Source organism: Malaclemys terrapin, chromosome 5 (genome assembly GCF_027887155.1).
Source record: "Malaclemys terrapin pileata isolate rMalTer1 chromosome 5, rMalTer1.hap1, whole genome shotgun sequence".
Classification (NCBI taxonomy): Eukaryota; Metazoa; Chordata; order Testudines; family Emydidae; genus Malaclemys; species Malaclemys terrapin.
Genome location: NC_071509.1, coordinates 135,134,441 through 135,148,189, shown reverse-complemented (window position 1 = coordinate 135,148,189; position 13,749 = coordinate 135,134,441). Strand labels below are relative to the sequence as shown.

At 45.3% G+C, this 13,749-nt stretch overlaps 1 protein-coding gene across 2 annotated transcripts; it reads right to left on the bottom strand.

Annotated features, from left to right (window-relative positions):
• Positions 1 to 628: 628 nt before the first annotated feature.
• On the bottom strand, positions 629 to 13,652 carry POMK (protein O-mannose kinase). Of its 2 annotated transcripts, none has more exons than XM_054029756.1 (3): positions 13,564 to 13,652; positions 12,012 to 12,319; positions 629 to 9,333 (listed from the first exon to the last, which is right to left on the bottom strand). In XM_054029756.1, the coding sequence occupies exons 2-3, from the start codon at positions 12,297 to 12,299 to the stop codon at positions 8,560 to 8,562; spliced, it is 1,062 nt and encodes a 353-aa protein (XP_053885731.1). In that variant the 5' UTR covers positions 12,300 to 12,319; positions 13,564 to 13,652; the 3' UTR covers positions 629 to 8,559. The 2 variants fall into 2 exon arrangements, with proteins under 2 accessions (XP_053885731.1, XP_053885730.1); XM_054029755.1 differs by lacking the exon at positions 13,564 to 13,652 and adding an exon at positions 13,434 to 13,518.
• Positions 13,653 to 13,749: the final 97 nt, after the last annotated feature.

The window sequence follows — 13,749 nt, the reverse complement described above, 5'->3', positions numbered from 1 at the left end:
ACTGGCCAGGTGTACAAGAAAAGCCCTGTGAACTTTTGAATCTCATTTCCTGTTTGGCCAGTCGAGCTCATCAGCACAGGTAACCATGCAGTCCGAGAATCGAAAAAGAGCTCCAGCATGGAAATGTTCTCTGAGATCATGCCGTCGACCAGCAATGAAAGAGCTCATCAGAATGCATGGAAGGACACAGTATCACAGTACAGGAAAGCGGCCAGTGAACGTGAGGACAGGAGGGATGATTGAGACGATAGGTGGCAGCAGGAAAATCAGAGGACGCACCAGGAAGATCAGAGAAGGCACGATGCAATGCTGGGGCTACTGCGGGATCAAATGGACATGCTCCGGCGTCTGGTGGAGCTTCAGGAATGGCAGCAGGATCACAGAGTGCCGCTGTAGCCCCTGTGTAACCATCCTCCCCAAGTTCCATAGCCTCCTCACCCAGACGCCCAAGAACGCGGGATGGGAGGCTCCATGCACCCAACCACTCCACCCCAGTGGACAGCCCAAGCAACAGAAGGCTGTCATTCAACAAGTTTTGAACTGCCTTTTCCTTTCCTCCTCCCAAACCCCACCCGGGCTACCTTGTCAGTTATCTCCCTATTTGTATAATCAATTAATAAAGAATACATGGTTTTTAAACGACTGTGACTTTATTCACTTTGCAAGCAAGCTGTGATCAAAGGGGGGAGGGTGGGCGGCTTACAGGGAATGAGTCAACCAAGGGGGCGGGTTTTCATCAAGGAGAAACAAACAGAACTGTGACACCGTAGCCTGGCCAGTCATGAAACTGGTTTTCAAAGCTTCTCTGATGCGCAGCGCTTCCTGGTGTGCTCTTCTAATCGCCCTGGTGGCTGGCTGCGCGTAATCAGTGGCCAGGTGATTTGCCTCAACCTCCCACCCCGCCATAAATGTCTCCCCCTTACTTTTACAGAGATTGTGGAGCACACAGCAAGAAGCAATAACAATGGGAATATTGGTTTGGCTGAGGTCTGAGCGAGTCGGTAAAGTGCGCCAGCGACCCTTTAAATGTCCAAATGCACATTCTACCACCATTCTGCACTTGTTCAGCCTATAGTTGAACAGCTCCTGACTCCTATCCAGGCTGCCTGTGTACGGCTTCATGAGCCATGGCATTAAGGGGTAGGCTGGGTCCCCAAGGATAACTATAGGCATGTCAACATCCCCAACAGTTATTTTCTGCTCTGGGAAGTAAATCCCTTGCTGCAGCCGTTTAAACAGACTAGTGTTCCTGAAGACACGAGCGTCACAGATTCATAGATTCTAGGACTGGAAGGGACCTCAAGAGGTCATCGAGTCCAGTCCCCTGCCCGCATGGCAGGACCAAATACTGTCTAGACCATCCCTGATAGACATTTATCTAACCTACTCTTAAATATCTCCAGAAATGGAGATTCCACAACCTCCCTAGGCAATTTATTCCAGTATTTAACCACCCTGACAGTTAGGAACTTTTTCCTAATGTCCAACCTAGACCTCCCTTGCTGCAGTTTAAGCCCATTGCTTCTTGTTCTATCCTTAGAGGCTAAGGTGAACAAGTTTTCTCCCTCCTCCTTATGACACCCTTTTAGATACCTGAAAACTGCTATCATGTCCCCTCTCAGTCTTCTCTTTTCCAAACTAAACAAACCCAATTCTTTCAGGGTCATGAACCCTTCCCGGCCATCCCGCGTTGATGTTGGTGAAACGTCCCTCGTGATCCACCAGTGCTTGCAGCACCCTTGAAAAGTACCCCTTGCGGTTTACGTACTGGCTGCCCTGTTGTTCTGGTGCCAAGATAGGGATATGGGTTCCATCTATCGCCCCACCACAGCTAGGGAATCCCAGTGCAGCAAAGCCATCCACTATGACCTGCACATTTCCCAGATTCACTACCTTTGGTAACAATAGCTCAGTGATTGCTTTGGCTACTTGCATCACAGCAGCCCCAACAGTAGATTTGCCCACTCCAAATTGATTCCTGACTGACAGGTAGCTGTCTAGCTTTGCAAGATTCCACAGGGCTATCGCCACTAGGGCTGCTCTCATCTTGGTATTCTGGCGCTTCAGGGCAGGGGAAAGCAAGTCACAAAGTTCCATGAAAGTGCCCTTACGCATGCGAAAGTTTCGCAGCCACTGGGAATTGTCCCACAGCTGCAACACTATGCGGTCCCACCAGTCTGTGCTTGTTTCCTGGGCCGAGAATCGGCGTTCCACGGCATGAACCTGCCCCATTAACACCATGATCTCCAAAGCGCCGGGGCCCGCGGTTTGAGAGAATTCTGTGTCTGTGTCCATGTCCTCATCACTCTCATCGCTGCGCTGCCGTCGCCGCCTTCTCCTCGCCTGGTTTTCCAGGTTCTGGTTCAGCATAAACTGCATGATAATGCGCGAGATGTTTAAAATGTTCATGACTGCTGCGTTGAGCTGAGCGGGCTCCATGCTTGCCGTAGTATGGCGTCTGCACAGGTAACCCAGGAAAAAAGGCGCAAAACGATTGTCTGCCGTTGCTCTGACGGAGGGAGGGATGACTGACGACATGGCTTACAGGGATTTAAAATCCACAAAGGTGGAGGCTTTGCATTAAGGAGAAACACAAACAACTGTCACACAGAATGGCTCCCTCAAGGATTGAACTCAAAAGACTGGGTTTAGCAGGCTGTTGATTTCAATAAGGGAGGGGGGAGGAAATGATTACAAAATAAATCTGGTCCACTCCATCTATCTTTTACATCTTAGGCTGGCAGCAGATGGTGCAGTAAGACTGCAAGCCATTGTCATCTCCTGGGTGCTCAGCAGAAGATGGGAAATGACCTGGCTGAGTCACTCCCATCTCTGTATGATGACGATGGCTTACAGTCCTAATGCACCGTCTGCTGCCAAAAGGCAAGGAGCTGCTGCTGTGTAGCAATGCAGTCCCACGTCTGCCAGCACCCAGGAGACATACGGTGACGGTCAGCTGTGCGGGCTCCATGCTTGCCGTGGTATGTTGTCTCCACAGGTAACCCAGGAAAAAAGGCGCGAAACGGTTGTCTGCTGTTGCTTTCATGGAGAGAGGAAAGGAGGGGGAGGGGGCCTGATGACATGTACCCAGAACCACCTGCGACAATGTTTTTTGCCCCATCAGGCATTGGGATCTCAACCCAGAATTCCAATGGGCGGGGGAGACTGTGGGAACTATGGGATAGCTACCCACAGTGCAACACTCCAAAAGTTGACGGTAGCCTCGGTACTATGGATGCAGACCACCGAATTAATGTGCTTACTGTGGCCGTATGCACTCGACTTTATACAATCTGTTGTCTAAAATCGAATTCTGTAAAATCGAAGTAATTTCGTAGTGTAGACGTACCCAGAGACTAACAAATTTATTTGAGCATAAGCTTTCGTGGGCTACAGCCCACCTCATCGGATGCATAGAATGGAACAGAAAGAAGATATTTATACATACAGAGACCATGAAAAGGTGGAATTAGCCATACCAACTGTAAGAGGCCAATCAATTGAGATGCGCTATCATCAGCAGGAGAAAAAAAAACTACTTTGAAGTGATAATCGAGATGACCCATAGAAGGTGTGAGGATACTTAACATGGGGAAATAGATTCAATTAGTGTAATGATCCAACCATTCCCAGTCTCTGTTCAAACCTAAGTTAATTGTATCTAATTTGCATATTAATTCAAGTTCAGCAGTCTCTCTTTGGAGTCTGTTTTTGAAGTTTTTTTGTTGCAAAATTGCCACCTTCAACTCTGTCACTGAGTGGTTAGAGAGATTGAAGTGTTCTCCCACTGGTTTTTGAATGTTATGATTCCTGATGTCAGATTTGTGTCCATTTATTCTTTTGCGTAGAGACTGTCCGGTTTGGCCAATGTATATGGCAGAGGGGCATTGCTGGCACATGATGGCATATATCCCATTGGTAGATGTGCAGGTGAACGAGCCCCTGATGGCGTGGCTGATGTGATTAGGTCCTATGATGGTGTCACTTGAATAAATATGTGGACAGAGTTGACATCGGACATTGTTGCAAGGATAGGTTCCTGGGTTAGTGTTTATGTTGTATGGTGTGCGGTTGTTGGTGAATATTTGCTTCAGGTTGGGGGGCTGTCTGTAAGCGAGGACAGATCTGTCTCCCAAGATCTGTGAGAGTGAGGAATCATCTTTCAGAATAGGTTGTAGATCTTTGATGATGCGCTGGAGAGGTTTTAGTTGGGAGCTGAAGGTGACGGCTAGTGGCGTTCTGTTATTTTCTTTGTTGGGTCTGTCCTGTAGTAGGTGACTTCTGGGTACTCTTCTGGTTCTGTCAATCTGTTTTTTCACTTCAGCAGGTGGGTATTGTAGTTTTAAGAATGCTTGATAGAGATCTTGTAGGTTTGTCTGTCTGAGGGATTGGAGCAAATTCGGTTGTATCTTAGGGCTCGGCTGTAGACAATGGATCGTGTGGTGTGTCCTGGATGGAAGCTGGAAGCATGTAGGTACGTATAGCAGTCAGTAGGTTTCCGGTATAGGGTTTTAAGCTCTCAAAACTGGATACTCATGAAAAACCACCTGGCCCTCCATACAGTTTTGGAATCCCAATGTGGCCCTCAGGCCAAAAAGTTTGCTCACCCCTGCCCTAGGTTCTAGTGGCTGCTGCTAGTGGCCTCTAACCTCATTTGAAAATTTGCACGGGAAGAGATGAAAAGCAAAGCCTGCCGCTGACGTGTTAACAGCACAGCACAAGGTCTCTTCCTTACAGAAAAGCAAAATCCTGCATATGTACAACTTTCCACAGCTTCTCCAGCCAGCTGTACATTCACCAGGTACCCACGTGTGTCCTTGCTGGCTGTTGGACTGCACCATGCCATGGGCTGTGCGTTGTCCCGGAGGTACACAGTAAAGGGGTTACCGTGACACAGCAAAGACAACAGACTATTCTGTACTGAGTGCACGGCTCCCGGGGGAACTGCTTCATTTACACTCATTCTACAGGTTTTCCCAATGAAGTAATGTATACATTGAAACCTGCCCCATGTGATTCACTCACTCACTGTAATTAAGGATTCCACTAACCCAATGATTATAAGCCTTGCCAAGGAATTAAGAGGCAGTTTATGCACAAACTACTGGATGCAGGGCTAGGTGTCTCCACGGTCTAAGGTGCACACAATTGAAATTAAATGGTATTTCACACTACCACCTAGTGTTTCCACATAGAATAGCAGGCAACATTCAATACCAGGATTTTTATTTTTTAAACCCACAATACCCCATTCAAACCAGGTTTAATTCATCGCTGGTGCTCAACTTCAAATGAAAAACACTGGCAGAAAACGTTAAGGCGCAGTGGGAGGCAGTGGAAAGGATGGCTCTGGGTCCTGGAGTCAGTGTGTACAAATATCTCATATTTAAGTTGTAACCAAAAGTAGAGAGACTTTGATGGCCTCATCCATTAATGAATTTTGAAGTCTCCAAGGCAAAATGGTATTTTAGGGCCAGAATCTGTCCCTCTCACTCTGTGAAATCAATATGGCTGCTTGCAGAGTAAGATACTGTGCAACAGGAATGAGGAGGACAGACTCTGGTCCTTACTGAGAGCTCAGGGTAACAAACCTGACAGTGATGGCTCTTTTTACAGCAGACGTATAACATGTCTATTTTATAGCCATCATACATTGATATTTCTTGCAAGCCCATTTAACTGTACAATAAACTTATTGGCTAGCTGTTAAAACTCTGTGTCCGGCTTTTACTCAGCACATCCAGCTTTCCTTCAGACCCGACTAAAATGAAAGCTATTTAACTCGGATCAATATTGTTAATACAGGAGCAGCAGATCCTGATTCCTTTACTCACACTGAGTATCCCCTTACTCTGTGAGCAGTCCCATAGGAATCAATGGGATGATACCATTGCCGTTTCGCATTCTTTTAAATCGGGCTCCCTTAAGGTGTTTTAAGTCGAGAATGCCGAAAAGAGTGAGACATCCAAAAATCCCAAGTCCCTTTTGAAAATCTTGGCTTATGATCTTGGCCCCCTGCCTCCTACACGGCAGAGCAACGAGGAGGCTTGTGAGGGGTGCTGATGAGTAGGTTGGGGAAGTAGGGGCACATGACAAAATCCATATAATGTAACAAGCCAAACTGGACATAGATAATCAAAGAAATGAAAATAACAAGGCAGGCTTCCTTAAAAGAGACACTAGCACAAGATGAGAGCAACTATAACATAGCCATTTGCAGAAAAACTTTCCCATTTATAAGCAAGATATTTACATCTGGTGTCAACATAGCAACATAATGCTAGTAGGTCTCCACAGAAGAGCATTTCTCTTGCATCTTAGCTGGCTAGGCTAGAAGCAGACTGTGTCTTACTAAACAGTCATGCTAATCTGTCCGCATGTGATCACAAATAATTAACCAGGGGAATGGTCACCAATGTCACCAATACAAGATCTCTGCTCCCACTTTTTAAAATTTACATATTTGGAAGCTGTATTTTCAGCTGGTGAGCAAACGATTTGCTGCCAATCTGACTCAGAGATGCTCCCACACAGTGTGTGGGGTACGTTATTCCATACCAAAAACCAGCCATACATTTTCAGGCTTGTTTTAAATTAAAGGAGACGAGCAAAACAAGAAGGAACAAAAGTAAATTCTCCAAGAGGGAGTACAGTGTGTGTCTCCTCTGCCACAGGTTGCATCTGAATTCAACACAACATGGCAGTTACTCCAGCCTGCTCCTAGGTGTTTGAACGTACAATCCACAGAAAACTAAGTCATGAGGTACATAACTGTAAAGTCCATCTGACATCATTCTCCACACATGTTCAACGTGCCCATTGAGGCAGTGTGGGCATAACCAAATTGCTGAAAACAAACTCTGCTGCTGTACTAAGGTATTTCTGTTCCCTGATAATGCTCTGTCCAGGTATTTCTATCAAAACCATAACCATGGAATCTAGGAATTAAAAACCTGGTCCAAAGTTCTGTGAAGCCAAAGAAGTCTTTCTATTAACTTCAATGGGCTTTGTATCAGGCCCTCAGAGAATTCTGTATGCAAAATACAGAAGGATTTGTATTCTCCAGCCCTTCCTTTCATTATACTACTTTAGTGTCTAAGGAAGAGATCGTTTTCCATTGTTAACACCATCTTCCCGTTGGGTCATTAGGACACGGTCATGGAAAGGTGAATGCAAAGAGATAATACTTCCTTTCTACTCTGAAGGTGGTGGGATTTTTCTGGGATGCGGGGGGAAGGGAGGGAGCTTCTAATCTGCAGAAGCCAAACTAGCAAAATCGCTGTGGAATGAAGTTATGTGAGAAAAATGATTATTGTGTATGCAGTGTGCTAATCACTTCACACAGCAGTGGGAAAACAAGGCTCTTGCTCCAAAGGGCCTTTATGAGAATATAATGGGTAAGTGGGCAAGGGTTTGAAAATCAAGGCAGTGTGTTTCCCGCTCCTTTGTCCGTATGTTCCCTTTTTGGATTGCAATCTCTTTTGGGCAGACACCTGTAATGTTTGTATGTCTGAAGTGCCTAGCATGCTTGTGGGAGCTGGAACAATAGCAATTGGGCCCACAGACAGAAAGGTGACCGTAGAGCTGACAGGATGGGCTTCCCCTGTCCCCCATCCAGCTGGAGCCAGAAATCACCCATGCCCCCGCAGGAGAAGGCGGCAGGGCCAGCAAATAGCTGCTCTGAACAAGGGGGGGCCTTGAAGACAGGCTCTTGCTACTACCTCCAGCTATGCCTAGAGAGACTGATATATCACATCTCCAGGAGTGGGAGCTGTTCAGGTGGCAGACATCTGACCAGCCATGACAGACTCCTGTCCCAATAAACAGCTGGAGACACCAGCTCACTGTGGCTCCCCTAGGGAGATCTGTTCAGTATCGCAGGGTGCTGGCTGGCCATTAGAACAGCCATTAGAATGATTGGCGAGAGGAAGGTGCAAAGGAGAGGAGGAGGGCACTGTTTAGACAAGGTAGTGGTATGGAATTGGCACGGAGTTAATAAAGAATATGCCTCTCTCTCATCTGGATCACTTTGCTTATTTGTTGCTCTCCTTTCTCCAATCCTCCAGGTGTAAATCAGAGCTGGATGAAATTTTTCGTTCTAACCATTTTTTGACAAAAACTGGCCTTTAAAAAAAAAAAAAAAAAAAAAAAAGAAGCCAGAATTTTTTGTAGAATTTTTGAAAAAGAATTTTTCAAATGTTTTGATTAAAAAAAAAACCACACACAAAAAGCATGCATTTTTTTTTCAAAACCAAAAATACCACCCCCGCTTTATCTTCCTTCCCTGCCCCTCCTCTTCCAGTGGCAAAAAAGGAAAAGGGAGAGGGGGAGATACAAAAAAAACCCTAAAAATTAGGGGGTTTGGGTCAAAACATTTCAATTTTTTTCATGAAACAGATTTACCTTTTTTCAAACCATCACTAGTGTCAATTTTGTCTCCTTTGTTCTTTGGGTAGGGACCTTGTTCTGCTACCAGTCTGCAAAGGACCTAGCACCCTGTGGGTGCTAAATAAATAACAGGACCTCAACCAGAGTACCTGTATGTCTTCTCACAGTTATTTATAACATTTCCCTGGTACCAGGCATGGCAGCCTCTCTGAGCAGCAATGTTAACATTTTCCTGTATGTGTCCATGACCATCTGGGCGGAAGGCCTTTCAGCTGGGTTCTTCTTCTTACATGCAGCATGGATGTCGAACAAATGGAACCTGACAATATCACTCCCTTCAACGTGGCCCAAGAAAAAATTGGCGACATCAGGGATTTTCCATATGTCCGTCTTCTCGTCATATGGAGGCATGAGGTCATCTTCAAATGGCACCTCCTCCCCATAGGGCCAAAGCTGTTCAGGAGCTACAAACTCGCCTTGGAGCTCCCGATGGCCACACTTCACCAGCCTGCCAGCGCTCTTGTTCACGAGAGGCAAGGCATCCAAGTCATTCACCAGAACATGAAAGTCACTTGTCAGCAGATACTGCGATAACACCTTGTCCAAGTCATTGGAATCACACATTACTAAGGTGCCCAAAGGACTGTTGTGCAAATAATGGATGATGCTCACATAGTCTATTGCGAGCATGAATCTGCGATGCCAAGTATTCAAGCCCTTATATCTGGGAAGGTCCAGCATTTCATTCAGGCTCTTCAGGGAGCCTAATGGGTGATACTGGGTAAGGACTGTGAACTGCTTCTCGCAATAGCCAAGCAGTCTGACAACATACTTGCTCTGGAGAGCCTTCAGCATCTTCAGTCCATGAAGAAAATCTTCCTTCAGCTCTGAGTTGGCGAGCTGGGAAAGGGATACTTTGTTTTCCTTCCATTCAGAAAGAAAGACCTAAAAACAGCAAGAGACAAGCAAAACATTTGGAACCTTTTCTTACTGATCAGTAGAAGCTATTATGGACCTGCAGGTAATGGAATACCCACAACATTGCAAGCTATACGTTCATGCGACACAATGCTGTTAAATGAACAAGTTACACAATTACAAACTAGACTTCAATGCTACTGAAGTTATTAGGCGAGTCTTTGTATACACCTACATGTTACAGTGGAGTTACTGCTAGCTACACAGTACTGACATGATAATTCCTGCATATAGTATTTACTGATCTCTTGTGCTCCCCTCATGAGCATATGACATGGATTAAATGTAAATCAGCCACTACATCAAACTTTCTACAAGAGAGAACTTATATAGACCACTCTCTCTCCTGCCACCCTTACTCGATCTGAGGGATTGCCTACACTACTGCTGCCGGTCGATTTAAGCTATGCGATTTGAGTTACGCTAGTAATAGGCTGTTGATTAATCGCAGTTAACTCACGCAATTAACTAAAAAAAAGTAATTGTGATTAACCACACTGTTAAACAATAGAATACCAATTGACATTTATTAAATATTTTTGGATGTTTTTGTACATTTTCAAATGTATTGATTTTTATTACAACACAGAATACAAAGTGTACAGTGCTCACTTTATAATATTATTTTTATTATAAATATTTGCACTGTAAAAATGATAAACAAAATAGTGTTTTTCAATTCACCTCATACAAGTACTGTAGTGCAATCTCTTTATAGTGAAAGTGTAACTTACAAATGTAGATTTTTTTTGGTTACATAACTGCACTCAAAACCAAAACAATGTAAAACTTTAGCGCCTACAAGTCCACTCAGTCCTACTTCTTGTTCAGTCAATTGCTAAGACAAGCAAGTTTGTTTACTTTTACGGGAGATAATGCTGCCTGCTTCTTATTTATGTCACCTGAAAGCGAAAACAGGCGTTCACATGGCACTTATGTAGCTGGTGTTGCAAGATATTGACGTGCCAGATATCACTTAGAGAATTTTTTCACTTCAAGTTCCCAGAAGCAAAGACAAGGTTTTCATCTCGAGGCCAAAAGACCAAAAACATCAAGACACTTGATCACGGCCTTGGATAGACCAAGAGACTACCTACACTTGACCAGAGCTCGGAGAGCCAAGACGCTTATGCTAAACATTCGTATTTCCCTTCATGCTTCGGCCACCATTCCAGAGGACATGCTTCCATGCTGATGATGCTCGTTAAAAAAATAATGTGTTAATTAAATTTGTGACTGAACTCCTTGCAGAAGAATTGTATTTCTCCTGTTCTGTTTTACCCTCATTCTGCCATATATTTCATGTTATAGCAGTCTCGGATGATGACCCAGCATATGTTGTTCATTTTAAGAACACTTTCACTGCAGATTTGACAAAACGCAAAGAAGCTACCAATGTGAAATTTCTAAAAGTAGCTACAGCACTTGACCCAAGGTTTAAGAATCTGAAGTGCTGTCCAAAATCTGAGAGGGATGAGGTGTGGAGCATGTTTTCAGAAGTCTTAAAAGAGCAATGCTCCGATGTGGAAACTACAGAACCCAACTACCAAAAAAGAAAATCAACCTTCTGCTGGTGGCATCTGACTCAGATGATGAAAATGAACATGAGTCAGTCCGCTCTGCTTTGGATTGTTATCGAGCAGAACCCGTCATCAGCATGGACACATGTCCTCTGGAACGGTGGTTGAAGCATGAAGGGACATATGAATCTTTAGCGCATCTGGCACGTAAATATCTTGCCACGCCGGCTACAACAGTGCCATGTGAACGCCTGTTCTCACTTTCAGGTGACATTGTAAACAAGAGGCATGCAGCATTATCTCCTGCAAATTGTAACCAAACTTGTTTGTCTGAGCGATTGGCTGACGTAGGACTGAGTTTTACATTGTTTTATTTTTGAATGCCCTTTTTTTTTTTTTTTACATAATTCTACATTTGTAAGTTCAACTTTTATGATAAAGAGATTGCATGACAGTACTTACATGAGGTGAATTGAAAAATACTATTTCTTTTGTTTTTTACAGTGCAAATATTTGTAATAAAAAATAAAGTGAGCACTGTGCACTTTGTATTGTGTTATAATTGAAATCAATATATTTGAAAATGTAAAAACATCAAAAATATTTAAATAAATGGAATTCTGTTATTGTTTAACAGCACGATTAATCGTGATTAATTTTTTTAATCGCTTGACAGCCCTAGTAGAAACATAACTCAAGTCGCTGTAGCTTAGATCTACTTACTGCAGGGTCCACACTACACTATGTCGACAACATTGCTTCCGCCTCTCATTGAGGTGGAGTACAGAAATTGATGGGAGAGTGCTCTCTCATCGATTTGAGCGTGTCTTCACTAGTGAAGACCAGCTCTGAGAAGCATCATATTCCGCAAGCAGTGCTGTTGATTTCAGTGGCACTTCTTGCAGAGAGAGTAAGATACCAATTAGTGTAAGTGAGGCAAAGTCTGACTCTATGAGATCATCTCCTCCATATTCTGTTTATGCCATCCATAGTCATCATAGCTCTGTGTTTCTGTAATAATTATCTATTGTGGAGACAATTATCCCAGCATAAGCACTGATAATCAGCTAACACACCATGTGAACTTTTCCTCTTGGAGATCCACCTATCCAACATGATACTAACCTTTTTCACAGCCCCTTCACCAACACACTTCAGTTTCCTGACTTCTGTATTTATGGCTTCACAAGACAGCCACGGCGAGCAATTTTTCAATGATCCTAATCTGAAGTACCCAAATGGGCAGAGGCTGGAGTCCACGTCAGGCTGCCCGGTGGTGATGGAGACATTGTTGAGATGCATGTACAGAAGGAAATTCAGGAGCAGCACAGCTAGAAGCAGCAGCACCAACAAGACTGGAGGAATTTCCCTTCGGAGCAGCTCTTTTTTAACGTATTGGAGTTTTTTGTCCATGTTGCTATCTTCTACATTCTCTGTAATACACAAACAACCCAGTAAACACAACACTCTTTTGCGACAAGGAAAGACGAGAGACAAATGTTTGGGGGACTTTTTGCGAAACCCTCCCTCTCTAGTCACCCAAATACTACATAAGATCTTTAACGAGACACCATCAGTGTGAAATAGAGTCAGCTGATTAAAAAAAAAGAGGAAAAAAGTCACTTCAAGCTCTACTCCTGCCTCCGCAGTCCCCTGTCCTTTTCTGTGATTTTTACAAACATAGGCCCCAATCCACAAATCTGCTTTGTCTAGGAAATGAAGGAGCTCTGCATGGACCCAGGGAGAGGAAAGCAGAGCTGCAGAGGCAGGGAGAAGGAAGGACTGATGCTGTCATCCTGGTGGGGTGCATTCCTCAGTGCTGAGACCACTCTTGGTACTGGTGCCCTGTGGGGTATTCCACCACATCCAGTCTGTTACTTCGCACAGAGAACTGCTGTCAGACTTGCCTCTGTGAAATTGAAAGAGACAGGGACACAGACCACTTGAGCGGGGGACAGGCAGTAAAATTAAAATCCCAAGCATCCAGGGCCAGTATGTTCCTGAGAAGAGCAGAATCTGACTATTAACAAATAAAGAGACTTCGAATGATTAATTCAGTGAACTTTAGAATCAAACTGTATCTGAAATGCACTGTCCCGTGCCTAGCAATCACAGAGCAGAGCATGGTTAGGTCCTGCCGCAAGCCCCTTGTAGTCCCTGACCCTAGGCTGAGCCTCATTCCACTGAGGTCCAGGGGGCCTTGGACAGGGGCCTGTCTGAAGAGATCAGTGCCCGAGATTGCTGTTACCTCTGCAATTCGGAGGGTGACAAAATGAAGCATCGAGGGAACGACAAGGGAGAAAAGGCAGATCGCAAACATTCAACATACCAAATCCCGTCTATTTAACTATCCCAGGGCAGGAATCGAAACCTGAAATTCCCCTGGTAATATTTATGAACAAGTCACCTCAATACTGCAAAAGGCAAATCACTTCCCCCAAACTGAGGGCCACTACACAGGTCAAACAGGCCCCTGCACTTGGGAACAACTCCCAGCACCGCACTGGGTCTGGGTTTCTTTGGGATCCATCAGGCCCAGGCGCCTACCGGGACAGGCTCCGGCTCCGTCTCCGGCTCCTCCCGTCCTGTCAGCCGGTGAGCTGGTGTCTGCACCGCGCCTGGCAGGGTGCCTCGGCCCAAGCCCTGCCCACTCAGTAACGGCCGGACATTAGGGTACCTCTGGAGAGAGGCTGTGTCTGTCACCGCCGCGAGCCGGCGTGACTCCGGAGTGACTGCGGCGCAGGCGCCTCACGCCGCGGGTCGGAGCGCGCACCGCACAGAGCTCGCGGTGCAGGAGGCGCCCGCCCCCGGGCCGGGACTCTCCTCAGCCCGGCTCCGGCCTTCTCCGGTACCGGGGAGAGCT